At 44.5% G+C, this 15100-nt stretch overlaps 1 protein-coding gene across 1 annotated transcript in view; it reads left to right on the forward strand.

Moving 5' to 3' along the window:
* The window catches only part of CPS1 (carbamoyl-phosphate synthase 1), a 105206-nt gene that overhangs the window by 48561 nt on the left and 41545 nt on the right, over positions 1-15100 (forward strand). The window contains exons 20-21 of the mRNA XM_009944634.2: positions 235-411; positions 5066-5184. Of these exons, the coding sequence (XP_009942936.1) occupies positions 235-411; positions 5066-5184 (296 nt within the window). The remainder of the gene's footprint in view (positions 1-234; positions 412-5065; positions 5185-15100) is intronic.

Raw genomic sequence — 15100 nt, forward strand, 5'->3', positions numbered from 1 at the left:
TGTCTGAAACTCCCTGTTGAGAGTATTGGCAGAGTCAGGCCTAAAGTGGGACTCCAAAGGCTCAGTCAGGTGCACCTGTCTTAAATCCAGCAGGACTATCTTAGGGAGGAGGTCCAAAGGTTGTAGACTTTCTGTATTTCTATCTTCATGGTTTAAATTTGCACTCCTCTGTTTTTCAGGGGATAGCTGGGCAACAGCTCACCATAGCTAATGTGGAAGTGCTCTCTGTTACAGGTCATGGCTATTGGACGCACTTTTGAAGAGAGCTTCCAAAAGGCCCTGAGAATGTGCCACGCCTCTGTAGATGGCTTCACTTCACATCTGCCCATGAATAAAGCCTGGCCAGCCGCCGTAGATCTCCAGAAGGAGCTATCTGAGCCATCCAGCACTCGGATATATGCAATAGCCAAGGTAACAAAAATTAGAAATTCCTTGACCTATGTCTCTTGAATTATAGCTACTGGGTTGTGTCAACTGAGGTGACACAGGTTGAGTATTCTTCACCCTCTTGCTTTCCTCTGTCAAGCACACTGGGACCACCTTGTGTAGGATCCTTGCTGTTGAAATGCAAATGTTCTCTATCACGTGTAATTTCCTGTGTGGAACATAATAACTGGGTGGGTATATGACTTTAATTGTTCCTGCTGACATCTGTATTTTGCTGCATCTTCTGTATTCAGGTAATGTGTTAGTGTTTTGGTACAATCTTAGCCCATGCTCCTTGCATTCAGCAGCACATGCATTCCTGTGTCCTGGCACTTCAGTTTGTAGCTAAGTGTTGGTGGAGACCTGGATCAGTTTCCTTTGCTTATTCCTATAGCCAATATTTAATAAACAATTATATTAATGTTCAACCCTTATTTATACTGGTGTGTCAGTCAAAGTTGGCCAGTTTTGCAGATTGACATTAATTTATAGGAAGGGAGGAAGGAAAAAATGAAGATACTTTTGAGAACTGAAATAAAGGATGACAAAGAATGGCAAGCTGGAGTCTGAGAGAGCACTGTCTTTATGCAATTGTTGCATTGGTATGGGCTTGAAACTAAAAAAAATAATTTTAAAACTCTGTTAAATCTAACATACAGAAAATCCTCTGTTCTTTGCTAGGGGAAATTGAGCCTATTTCATTCTTTTAAACCCTCTTCTGTCCCACTGGGCAAATCACTTCATCTTTCAAAATGCCTGGGTAACACGGGGAGTTGTTGTAAGGGGAGCTAGGGTGTGAAATTCTTCCTTCAGCTCCACAGTGTTTGCCTGTATCTATCATGTGGTAAATGTGGGTTAAGTTACTTTACAAGGTAGGTGCAATTTCACACTTTGGCTTTGCTGCAGCTAATTTGTCTATCTGTCCATACCTTCTATGGAGAGGAGGGGACAGCTGTCTTTTGTAGCTCACATCTGTGGGTTTTTAGTTTGTTTGTTTTTTTAAGATTGCAGACCTTCCTGGCAGTCAACAGCCAGTTACTATTTTTTGTGCCCCTTGACTTTGCATGATGGAGTCTTTAAGCCCTTTGTGCTCATGTGTCGATACATCTCTTTACATCCTCCACCTAAGTTCTGGGAGCTGAGGTTGTGCTGTATTTTATAAATGTTTTCACCATTACAAAAGGCCATTCCTTTTGTAAATGGCCTGAATGGAAAGCACAAGATGTCCTATAAAAGTATGGCTTGTCCAGCTGTTGACTCCTTTCAAGCTGGGGAAATGTGTGTCTTCATAAATTTAGAACATTCTTCAGCAGCTGTGCTTGGTCTTTATTATAGCTTTCTCTTGTGACTGAGAGAAAAATCTTGATTCTTGTCTCTCTCAGTGGCTCAGAGAGCTTTTATGAAAGTTTAAACTTAGCCCAATGTTAACACAGGGGATCTGGGGAGATGAAGGTGAGTTTGGGCCCCACTGAACCCTCTAGGTGTTCCCAGCAGGTGACATTGTCACTGGGAGCTGTCGAAAAAATCGAGAGCGAATTCTTAATCCCTCCCTATAAAGAGCTACCTCTGCCTGACACAGCGCACTAATTTGTCCTTGTTAATAACTGAGGCAAGCAATGTCAGTAAGAGGTACTTCTGGCAGCTGGGGCTGCCTGCCTGGAAATCCCTTTCCAGCTTGCTGACATTTAAAAGCGAACAGTTAGTCACTGTTAGTTGTCAGCTTTGTTTGAAACAGGACGGAGCTTCGTTGTATGTCTTCTCCTCTGCCCCCCAAGCCCCACTAGTCAGCTCTCCAAGGCTTTTTACTTTTTCTCTCTCCTTTGTCTGTTCTATGATGAAAACAGTAACTGTTCAGGTGAAAGGGAAGGGATTTCAGCTACCATTCAGAGCCATTGCTGTTGTAATGGGGCTCCCTGTTGTAATGTAAAAGAAGGCACTAGGAGAAAGGCTGAAATAGATGAGACTTGTTCCTTGGCCAAAGCGGCCAAGTGCTGCAAGGATCTAACTGCCTGACGAGCAGGGCTGCTCAGGTTGTATCAGATCTTTTCTGGGCTGTCTCAGAGATTATATACAAATGGCCTTAGAAGACTTACGCTGTAGATTCAGTCCACGCTCTGTTTCATACCAGGGCCCTGGTCTCCTAGTTGTCCACAGTACAGACCTGTTAGTTTGCCTTTGCGTTCCTGTCCACAGGCAGCTAAATACTTTTTTGGTGGGAGGCAGGGGTGGGACTGAAAGGAACAAGGGTGCCGGTTCTAGAGAGTGCATGGGCAGCTGAGCTGCCCTCCCTTGCTTGGCCTAGAGACCAGGCTTGCTCCCTGACTCATGGTGTGAAGGCAGTCCTATAAACCCCTTGGCTTCCAAGTGTGGGGACAGTGTCTACTGGATGGGATGCTCTCGGAGGCAAGCAGGGCTCAAAAGTCACCCTGTCCTGCTGTGGCTCCCTCCCCCTTCTTCCACTGTGTACTCCTTCATGTCGGTTTGAATAGAGTTAAAGCCATCAGAATTCTGTCCAGGGCCCCTGATCAAATCCTACAGGGATTTTCTGCATGGAAACCTGATTTGCCCCTGTAGTGTGGTGATTTGGGAGCAAGAACTGTCTGCAAACTCATTCTTCTCTCCCAGTCTTCAGATTTATGGCACAGCAGTGAACATGGTTTATTTTCTGTGCCCCTCCTCTGATTAAGGAGGGGAAGGCATTTGTTTTTTCAGTTTCACTTGACGATCCCTAGGACTTTTAAATAAAGTGTCCTAAGCAGGTTAAGTGCATGTGATCATGCTATTTGTGTGTGTATGCATGGCTCAGAGACCATTGGCTGAAGACTGGAAATCCTCAAGACATGCAAGTCTGCATGTGTTTTGTGAAAACAGGTGAGCAGAAGAAGGACTTGCTCACATCCCGCTAATGTGGCAGTGTGACCTTACCCTCCAAGCACTGAGGAATCAGGATGGGATGGACCCCTTACCAGTTGCCTCACACTGGTATTATATCCAGCAAGGTGTGAGCAGCCCAGCCTTGTTATTGCCAGTGCTCAGGGACCACTGTGATAGCCCCAGGCTTCTCTTTACAGGCATTTGGAAGAGCAGTGGCTGTTGGATGCCAAGCACCAGCTGAAGATTCAGTGTGTAAATTGACTGGTTACTCTAAAGGAGCAAAATGTGCATTAGAGATTTTCACCACGGCTTGTGAGCAAGTGGAGTATTCAAGTCAGCAGCTTATTACCTCTCAGGACAAGAGAGTGATTGTGAGAGGGAGACGCTGGCAAGCTGCCTAGAAATCCTTTAGAAAAAGTGGAAGGTGATGGTATTTTGCAGTGCCTGATGAGAGCTCTCACCCAACCCTTGTCCATTCAGGTGGTGCCTTCTTGGAGCACAGCAATGCATTTCTCTCAGCTGTCATAAAGTCTCCACATCACAGCGCCGAAACACGCAGTGATGGTACAATGGTTTCTCTGCAGCTTGATAACTTGGAGCAATAATGCTGGGGTGCAGTGGGCCAAACTTGTTCCTGGTTTAATGCTGGAGTCTTTCAGTGGCATTTCTCTGGCTTTGTTCTAGGAATGCTGCCCTGCAAGAAAACAATTAAGCATGGTAACTAATTAATGGACCTGATTACTTCAGCTCAGCAAAGATACCATGCTGGTATTATCATTATGGTTGATTATAACTGTTTTATCAGGAGAGTTGTAACTGTACAGCACTACTGAGATCCAAGAAGTATCAGTGATAGTAGACACAGCTGCAATGTATTAAGATACAACCGCTCCCCAATGCAATCATATAGGTGGGGCTTTCTAGCATATTCCTCTGAGATTTTTTCTTTTAATACTGCAATGTCCTGTAAAACATTGTCATTTGATTAATAACTCAGTGTGGTTCCTTTTTACCCTGTGGTTCCAAATAGTTTGATAAAAATAAAATACATTAAAAAAAATAGCTACACCAAGATAATGCAGGGGAATTTGAATGATCTTGACATTAACTTGAGATGTAGAGAGAAAAGCCTGAGCTACGCTGAGGCTGCAGTGTGTCACCCAGGACTGGACTTCCCCTTGCTTCAGGGGTATTTCAAGGCCGTATGCTTTAATTCAGCTTTGTATTTCAAGGGTAAACCAAGATTTATACTCCAAAGCAAAAAAATTCCTCCACAGCTAAGAAACTGGACCTTGCTGTTTAACCGTTGCAGCTAGGAGGTTGGCATCAGGTCTGAGGTTTGGGCAACCTGATTGGTAAGGGATGCAGGTGGAGGAGTCAGCACACCAGGCTGAATATGCCTTGCTGTAGGTAATTAAGGCACATACTCAGTGGCCACCAAGCCTTGTTGCCATCAGTTTACATTTGGCTGTTGGCTCTGTAAAAAGCAAATTGTCTCTCTCTTGTGCAAACAGAAGCCAGCTTTTGGTGTGAAAGCACGTGCAGAAGTGGCTGATGCCTCCCTACACTGCTTGAGGGGCACGTTTTCTGTTGCTGCGGGAGACAGGATCCTGGGGTAGATGAACCTTTGACTCGTTGAGCTTAGTCTGTAGTACTTTTTATGCCTTTACATGATGTAGTTGCTGCTACCTATTTGCAGACTAAATCTCTGTATTTGCGAAGCATGTATTAAGGGGGCCGTTTGGCACTGTCCTCTTTTTGGCAGGCCTTGGGTAATGAAGTCCCCGTGGATGTCATTCACAAACTCACAGCCATTGACAAGTTGTTCCTGTATAAAATGCGTAGCATTGTGAACATGGAGACGATCCTGAAGGAAGGAGACAGGTAAGAAAAAAACAACAGCCTTGCCTAGAACACAACCAGGGATCCTTCTGCCAGAAAGCCTGTGATGCCAGAAAGCCTGCCAGAAAGCCTGAGCACAGATGCAGTCAATGCTGAGAAATTTATTTCAGTGCTTGGAGTTGTCCTAAAACCCAGTTCACTGTCTCACCTGGACAGAGGAAATTTCTGAGAACACTCTTTTTTGGTAAAAGAACTCCTATGAGTGCTTAGGCATCTTGGCTGTTCTTGGGGATTGTGGAAGCTCCAGTTTATATTGGAAAATCCTCCTTGTATCTCTGAGGCTAAGGCTGGGAATGTGGATGGCCTGCAATGAGTAACAGCAGGCTGCACTCATGTACCTAGGATAGAGCTGGCCTTCAAACAAAGGAATTGTCCTGACTTACTGCTACATCTGAGGGTCAAATACACTGCATTTTTTTCCAGCCTGGCCAATTGACTTTTATGCTTTTCTGCCTTGCTGTGATCATGTGGTATGTGTTGCTTTTCCACTGCACTTTCAGACATCTATAATTCTAGACATATTTAAATATAAATCTTCCTCTTTCTTCAAGAAAAATGACCATATAAAAATGAGCAGGAAAGACAGCAGTAAATTAAAGCGCTGGGCTGTATTTCAGTTCCAGCCTCTTGCTAACTTGAGCTTTCCCTTCGTGGTTTACGAGGCTGGGAGGGCCTCCTTGCCGAGTTATTGGCTGTGTGCTGGCCGGCTTTTCTGCTTCGGGCACCCGTTGTGTTCACCGCGTTTCACCAGGGGATGGCACTGGGAGCGCGCCGTAGCCAGCACATCACTAAGGTGCTCATTAGCTCATCTTCTGTGGTTGCGGCTGCTTTGACCAGCTGCACGGTTTTAATTGAGCAGTTCTTGCTCTCCTTTACCCACCGGAACAAGCTGGATCTGGAACTAAACAAAAATAAATGTGGAGAGAGATGTCGAAGAGGAGGAGTAGCTTCATTATTTACAGAAATCTGTTGTTTGGCTGCACAAATTTCTGCCCTCTAACACCCTTGTCATGTTGCATTTGTCCCAAGTGCCTTAAATGTGTATGTGCAGCTCCTGAGGAAGAAAAACAATATATCTGAATTTCCTCACTGTTGGAGTGGCACGCTCTGGAATGATGCACTTGGGACCCCGGAGGGTGGCCCCATCCTCAGCTGTTACAAATCCAGCATCACTCCACAGAGGCTAATTGTGCCAAACTGTCCTGTATCACTGAGGTTGCTTTCCCTTTCTCTGCAGTGGGAGGCAGGCAGTAATACTGCTACTAATGTGGTCCATAGTTGGTACCATCCTACACAGCTTTTCATACTTCTGGTGACTAGGCAGTGGACTGTATAGCCGGCCTGCTACAGCAAGTGATTTTGCAGTATCCAACCTTGCATTTGTATTGCGTGCAAACAATGTTGTGGCCTGTGTTAAGTGGATTTGTGCAATTCTTCTCAGATTGCAGGTGGTATAAATTGACTTAGTCTCATTTACTTATCAATGCAGATTTTTCACTCTGGTATCCTCGCTCAAATCTTCCCCAGGAAACCCTCGTACCTCGCAGCTTGCATTGGAGGGAGGGGATAGACTGTCTGGCTGCAATATGTTGAAGGCACGTTGGCACAAAGGCAAAGACCCAGGGAAAAACACCTCTGGTCTGAACTAAGAGGCTAGTCCAGTGAGCCACATCAGGAAACACATCTCTGCAATAGCCAAGGGAAAGCTAATTGAGTGAGGCAAATGAGATTTGGCACACAAGTGCTCTTCCTGCAGCCAGCTGCTTCCAGTCCCTGGCATGCCTGGCATGAGTTTTACCTGCGCTACAGGATTATTTCCAATTGAAAAGAATGGGCTGTGACACCATCATTGCTTTAAATCTTTCTCTTGTTGAAACACAGTTACCAGAACCAGAAGTAGTTGCCCTGTGCCCAGGCACTGTTGCTGGTTACAAGCTTGCTTTCTGTTCAGTCGAATCTTTCTCTTCCTTTTTGTCTCTGAATTGGTTTGGGGTTTTTTTGCAGTGAGATTTTGGATGCAGTTGGAAGTAATATCTCTGCCAAGAGTCTTCATTTGGGCCCTGCAGAGCTGTTGTAGAATCCGGTAACAAGGAGATGGTCTCTGCCAAGAGGAAATTCAGAGCTAGAAGTAGTGGATATGACAGACAGATGGGGAAGGGGGATCAGAGGCAGATGGAGGCCTTTGTGAGTAGTTCAGCAAGCAGCATTCACACACTGCATGCTGCCTTGCATCCTTGCCACAAGAACCAATTCAGAGGTGAGCAGAAGGCCTCACCGATTTATGCAGGGAATCTGTTTCCACACATGAAAAGTTGTATGGGATAATGTTATCGGGGGAAAAACCTTTCTGACCTATAAGTATTTGTCCATTCTCAGTGGTGTACAGGCAAGGCCAGCCATTTGCAGAGACTGGGAAGGGCACCCTCTGCCCCTTTTACATTTGTCCCAGCGAGCTCCTTTCCAATGAAAATTGGACCTGGTGCTGGTGAGACTGTATAGCTTTTGTCATGCTGCAGCAGTGTTTCCATTTGACTCTGCCTCTGCAACCTCTAAGACGGAGAAAGAGTTGTTTCAGGTTATGTGATTTGGCTGCAGGAGAGCAAATGGCCTGAGTTGAATTGGGAAAAGAAAGCCATTTTGAGAGTACGTGCAAGAACATCCAGTCATATCATGCACACGTCAAACCTGTACCTCTGCTGTTTCTCCTGTGACCTATATATTTTTCATTTTAAGTGGAAACTTACGTTGGTGGGGGTTTTTGGTTTTTTTTGACCAATTACCTTCATACTTTTGGTAACATAATCTTAACTATAACCTTCACCACCACACACATACACATGCACACAGACAACCAAAATCACGTATATGTACACACAGAGAAAGAGCAAGCACTAGTGCATACTGTCAGTCTGTTAATAGGCAGTGCTGTATGAAGCAGTGGCAGTGCAATAGGATAAGCTGTTATCACGAAATTTTTTCCCTAGATTTGGGCTAATCTATCCCATATAAGAAAATGGAGCAGAAGGGCCCTGGAGTGACCCCACTGTCTGTTCATCACACTGACAACTCATGAAGAAGATGGAAATTTGAACAGACCATGTCTAGCTGTCTGAGGCAGTGAGGAGTGAGATGTGACTTTATGACCAGGGTTATGGACCCAGTCCAAAGTGAGTCAGATTTTCAGGAGGGTCCAGTAACACCATTATCCCCAAGAGCACAGCTGAAGTCAGACTCGAAAGGAATATCTAGGGCCTGTTCAACTCGAGACACCGATGACCTGGGTGCAAGGGAAAGCCTGTTTTGGAATTCGCATCTCTTCTTTGGCCATCTGCAGTGAGGATTTGTTTGCATGTGCCCATGGTTATTTTTATCTGTTCCTGATTTTGTGATCCATGAGAACTGTGGCTGTATGCAAGGAAAATGTATAACAAATACTGTTAAATATAGGTAAAGAGGTAGGCAGCTATGGTGAAATCATCACTTATGCCCAAGTGACATGGGGACAAAAGCCTTGCTGAAAATTAGTAGGACTTGTACTCCTAAGTCACTTAGGCATCTCTGTAGCAATTGAGCCTTCAACTGATTGTATTTACCATTACTTGGGAGCTCACAGGGACAGGGGAAAATGAGCGGTAATGGAGTCAAGTTCACTGCTGAGGAGACTCTGAGTAAGACCCAGGGAAGATTGGGACACCTTGCAACAGGCAGAAGCATGGCTATGTTGCCCAAAGAGGAACATTTCAATATTGATAAAAGGCTGTATTACAGAATTCAAGTGAGAAAAGAGGAGCATGATAAACCCCCATTTTGCAGTCGAGTAGCAAATCGTAGAGATGGTAAGCTTGCCCAAAGTCTCAAAGACAGTCTGGCAGAGCAGTGAACTGGATTCTGCCTTCTTAAATCTCAATTCTTTAAATTAACCTTAATGAAAACAGCAAAACTTCCTTTTGGTGGATACCAAACTAGCCAGCCTACCAGCAGTAGCAACAAAGGCACCAATCAAGTATTGATAATTTTATACTTTGGAGCATTGCTTTGGAGGAGAATGTGCCCTTGCTCTGTGGGCACTGAGTGAAAACACTCCCTGGCCTGAGGTTTGCTTGACAGGGGTAAGTGCAGTCCTGAGTATTGCTCTTGTCATTCCTAAGGAGACACAGGTCAATAGAGGGGAAAGCAGAAAAAAGTGGGCGTGTGCAGACCCACTTCGCCCAGCATTTGTAGCCAGGTGCTCTGCTCAGTGGCCCAAGGAAGTTGTTGTTTATTGCAAATTTCTTTTTGAAGCTCATGTCCTTGGGTCCGTGAAAGGTGTGCTTTGAAAGCTGCTTGTTGGAATTGTGACTTGGTTTCAAAACATGACTGTGATAGAGCAGCCACAGCAGTACAGGTGCTGGAATTAAACCCCGGCTCCAGCAGGTGACCTGGGAAACAATACAGGGAGGAAAGAGCAGACAGGCCATCAGTAACCTGTGCTCTTCCATGGTGGTTGTTGCACACCTGCTCTTCTCAAAAGCAGTGTTTCTGCACACTTCAGTGCTTTTGGGACAAGTCAGGGAGCACAGGTCAGATCCTGTGTGGATATAAAGCAAAGCAGGTCCAGTGACGCTAAATGAGGCTGCACTGATTTATACTGTTTGAGGAACTGTTGCTGATGTATTTGTAGTACTCACTTTTGACTAACTGGGAAGATTACTTTTGTCTTCTTTCTGAACTGTGGGGCAAGGAAGACTCAGGAACAAATTAGGAATTCAGTAGTTGAGGAGAATGTAGTATAAGCAGTTATTCAACATTGTCGTTTGTGCTTTGTGTGGATCTGACATAAGATGCTTTCTCTTTGTCTTACAGAGCCATTGGTAATAATTTCACAGCTGTATTTTCTTTCAAAGCCTGGGTACATTTGTAAAAATGCAAGATGCGTTTTTTCCTTAATACAGAGGGTATACAGGCATCGCCCTTTAAAAGCCGTTGGGGAATCTCTGTAACTGGTATGTACAATACCAGAAACAAAGGAATCTGTACCATGGACTAGTGGTCAGACATTGGAACAGGCTGCCCAGGGAGGTGGTTGAGTCCCCATCCCTGGAGGTGTTTAAAAGCACTTGTAGATGTGGCACTTCAGGATATGGTTTAGTGGGCATGGTGGTGTTGGGCGGATGTTTGGACCTGATGATCTTAGAGGTCTTTTCCAACCTATGATTCCATGGCATCCCAGCAAAGACCTCAAAGCTCTCTTTTACCAGGGGTAGAAAATAGGCTTTGAGGAAGCATGTATGACCCATTTCTTGGCTGTGTTTTGGTGTGAGATGCTGCTTCAGCACATTACTTAATCCTAGGTGCGGGTCATTTAGGTCTTCGGGTACAGTGTGAGATTCGTGTTACTTAAATCGAGATGTCCACAATGAGATTTATTAGTCCAGGGACCTGAATGTTAAAGATGCAGAGTGCTGGAAGGATGGTTGTTCAGTGAGCGAGATTTGTTGGGTTACAGTTCCTGCTTCCCTAAATGTTTCTTTGACAGCTTTTTGTCAGTCATCTCATGAGTTTTTCAGGAGGGGAAATATGGTGACAATCTGTCTCCTTGAGAAGAGAAGCAGGGAGAGAATTTATACACCGATCTCATTATTTTAATTGTAGCATGTTCAAAACCTTGTAAAACATCAGTAGTGATGAAGCAAGCCACTAGGAGCCTTGAAGCACAGCAGGACAATGAGGAAAAGAGGAAGCATATGTCTTGGACCTAATCCAGCCTGAAATCAAGTAGGCTTTTGAAACCCTCCAGGTCTATGACTACTGAGAAAGGAAGAGCTCTCTCAGGACTGGGCATTAGGGATTTTGGGTTCAGTGCTTCTTGCTTTTGGTCTGGTTTGCTTGCCATAGCAAAACTGTAATCTGGGTTGAAAACCACCCTCTCCAGATTTAGGAGGAGCTCAGTTCAAGACTAGTGGGCTGAGCTGAAGTGTGCTCTTCTTTGCAGCTTCTATGTGTGTGCCCAAGCCACATGAATAGCTGCTGAAATAAACCAGAGGTGACCTGTAGGGGTGAGTCTGTGGGCTTACAGGGCAGATGTTAACTGATACAATAGCTGTGTCCCAAATCCTCCCAGCTCCAGTTTTGGCCCTCAGTTCACAAAATATTCCTGATCCTTTTGATCAAGACCTGTTAACATGAGCCTAAGTAATATGTGGACGGGCATAAACTTCACAACATACCTAAAATGAAGCAGAGCCTGATTTGGGAGACAAGAAAAAGAGTGCTGCTTCCCATCTCAAGCTGGGGCTTTCTGCCAGCACATTTGTTCAGCATTATTCCTAAACTGGTGGATCAGGTGAAAGCCAGTCAAGTGGCAGAGAGGGCCGTGCTGAAGCATGCAGCCTCTCCTGATAATTGCAATGCTGCCAGCGTTCCTCCAGTCAGTTAATAGATTTCCCCAGGTCCTCTGTGCCAGGTGAGTATTTCCTCATTAAGAGGAATTTATTTCATTTCCTTTTATCATTTATTATTGAAAAAGTGAGTGAATGGAGTTCCAAAGATGACAGGGTGGAGTTTTAAACAAAAAGCAACAATAAATCAACACTGGAAACTGAAACAGAGGCACAAGCAAGGTTCGGGAAAGGCTTGTGTTGTTTATAAACTGCAAAATGTGCAGAGGACTTTAACTTTCCAAGGAAGTGAACAGCCACTAAATGATGATGGCAGTATGCAAGAGTCTAATCGTCTGGTTTTGAAGCTCTAAAACTTCTGACTGTCATTTTTCAAAGGTGTTAGGAAAAAGGAGCATTATAGGAGTCTGGAATCATGGCCACTTAATCTTTACTTGTTTCAAAGTGGATTATAAACCAGCAAAGGAGTTTAATCTTTGGAAGATTTTTTGCTCTGTGTTTGAAAAGTAAGTGATGCTCCAGGGGAAAATGTGTGGCGGTGATGTAGGACTGGGTCATGTGTTTGGGAATAGCCAGAACTCAGATATTTTTTTTTTTTTCTTCTTCTGTTTTTGGTGCTGGATTTAGTGTCTCCAGCAAGTCTAAAGGGCTGTCTTCAAGCAAAGGCAGTGGGAATGCTGGATCTTAAAAATCATCACCCCTTAAACTCTGCGTGTCTCAGTTTTGCTATCTGTAAGATAAGCATCACCCTACCATTTGCATGTGTGTCCTTATATTCTTTCCATGAAAGTTGAGATATAAATACTAAAAATTATCCTTAGTCATAAATGGTAGTTATCCAGGTATGAAGATGCACATGTGTCCAGTACCTGCAGAGAGGCAACCTGATTTCTATACCAGTACTGAGGGTGTGCAACTCTCTGATCCAGTTTCCTTTAAACACGGTGGAGCAATTCTGCTGGCTTACTCTGCCTGACCCTTCTTCTGGTTGTGCCTCCAAAACCCTGGGAGCTGCCTTGGAGGCTTTTGGCAGTTTCTCATCTTGTGGCAGATTCTGCTTTCAAACACTTGGAAAGCAGCACTGCTGAATGTTTGACTCTTGCTGATTTTCTGTGACATTATTAAATGGCAAAACTGTTACATCCCCAGGGCTGGGTTGTCAGTTCTAACATTTCCTGCCTCGTGGTGAGCTGGGTATGTTTCCTCCATGGCGGTGAGAAATGAGAAAACCATTCCTGTCTAGGTGCTGCCTGGGTAGAGGTTCCCACCGCATCTTTCTTGTTTGCCACACCGAAAGCCCCATCGCTTATCTTTTCTTTATCATGCATTGGGAGTAGCAGAGGAAAAAATGCACGATTTCATTTCCCCTTTAGATACTCAGCTTTTGCACACTGGTTGTCCTGTATGAAACTGGTTGCCTTTTTGCATGGATTAGCAAGTGTCCTAACCTAATTTAAGCTGCTAGCCCAAGGCAAATGAATCACGCTGCCAAATAATCACTGCTTCTCTTCTACCCACCCTTCTGGGGGGGAATGAGGATGAATGATACCGTTATAATGAGATACAAAAAACTGAATTAAAACAAGCTGCAAATGAAGGCAATTTTCTTTCTCTGTCAGTAATCAAATGACAGCCAGCTATGTGTGTTTCTGAGGCAGAAGGGAGGGAGAGCAAGGAAGAAAACTGCACTGAAACAGGCTCATTTTCTTGGGGTCATCAGGTCTACTCACTCGTACTGAGCCAATGCTGAATCTAGGAGAGAAATCTACTGTGGCTGCATTCCTCCTAATAGCCAGTGACGGCTAGAATCTCTTTTGCCACAGAGCTGGCAGGTTTTGCTTGCTGTGTTTCCTCCTGTAAGACACCCATCTGTGCCTTCTGTTCTGGTGTTCATGCTTTGTGCAAGAAGTCCTGCCTCTGAGCTGAGATCAGGAAGTAGAAAGGGCTGAGGAGAAACAGAGGAGTTTTGCGGTGTAGGAGTTAGTACATGGAAACTGCAAGCTTTAATGTACCTGTTGTGGTGCTGCAAAGTGGATCTTATTTTAGGAAGTCTTTCTACACCCAGAACTAAATCCAAAACCTGGGAAGCTCGACCTGCTGGATTAGGCAGGACTGTTTCCTTCTGAAAATAGCAAAGAGCAGGATCTGCTGGGGTGATAAGGTGGAGGGGTTGTGGAGAAGATCAAGGATGTAGGTGGTACTCCTGCCTGGAGTCCCCTGATGGCAGAGCAGGCTGGTTGTTAATGCTTGGCTGGGACACAGTGCAGAGGATAGCAGTTACAGCGAGCATTTCCTTTCTGCAAATCCTCACTAGCTGTCTGCTATACTATTGAAGACAGGTGGAGCACGCTGTTCTCTTATTGCAGGGGAAGGAGAGGTGGCACTGGAGAATTCGTAGAGGAAAACCCATCTACGCAGGGATTTGAACACAGAAGTTTCTGGTCCCCAGTTCTGCTCTCAGAACTACTGGTTTGACATTTCTGTGACTCTCACCTGTTAGCCTGACTCTCACACTAGCCTGACTTCACTGAGGGTAGCAGAGCTGCTCTGTGCCTAAGCCAGAGTGGAAAATTCAATCCAATGACTCTCTTTCATGCTTCAGCTTCCTGACACATTCCAATAAAGTAGCCTTACCCCTCTCCTCCCACTCAAATAACATAATGCTATTTATTTAAGAATACCATCAAGCAAAGAACATGATTCAAAAGCTCTGATTTAGGAAAATTGCTAGTTTTTTAATCGTTTCCTTTTTCCGGATTCAGAGCTTGCTTGCTCATAAAATATTGATTTACTGGGCAAGCAAGGATGTTCTTGGCAATGAAAATGAAAAGCAGAAGTGCTGATAAAAATATGTAGGCTTTTTTATGTTTTTGCAAAAGCTAAGCTTAGAAAAGGTAGCTTAGAAACAGAGACAGGCAGAAACTAGGTGGATTCAAAATAAAGTGGAATAAAGATAGTGTGGGACAGAAAAAAGTGGAGGGAATAAAGGAAGCATGGAGAAGATGAAAAACTCAAAAGCAAAATGGGCAAGAAACTGTTGAACTGCAGAAGTGGCTGGGGAAAGCAATGCATTTGAAATAAACAGCAAAAACTAGGACTCCTGAAAAGCAAAACCAGGAGAACAAGAACATATGAAAGTATTGAGACACCCTGGTTTGCAAATACGAAATCAAAAAGGTGCCCCTGCTTTACCCTGTCTAGCCCTCTCTCCCTATTTTCATAATGCAAGAAGCAGCACAAAGGATACAGAAAAAAGTATACTTGAGACTGTCAGAAGGAAAAACCTACCTTGCATGTGACCCTCTGAAGACCATGTCTTACTATGCATCTCTGAAGTCAGATGCTTTTTCAAAAGACTGGCCATTTCTGAAGGTAGACAGAGCATCCTCAACAACAGAAAGAAGGGCTTGTTTGGGAGACACTGTAGTGTTTTCAGGCAAGTTGTCCCCCAGCTCAGCGGGGTCAAGGGACAGTTATGCCTCTGAATGGCTCATCCTAGAGCTTCAGGAATTTCATGCCTT

The sequence above is a fragment of the Opisthocomus hoazin genome, chromosome 9 (genome assembly GCF_030867145.1).
Source record: "Opisthocomus hoazin isolate bOpiHoa1 chromosome 9, bOpiHoa1.hap1, whole genome shotgun sequence".
Classification (NCBI taxonomy): domain Eukaryota; kingdom Metazoa; phylum Chordata; class Aves; order Opisthocomiformes; family Opisthocomidae; genus Opisthocomus; species Opisthocomus hoazin.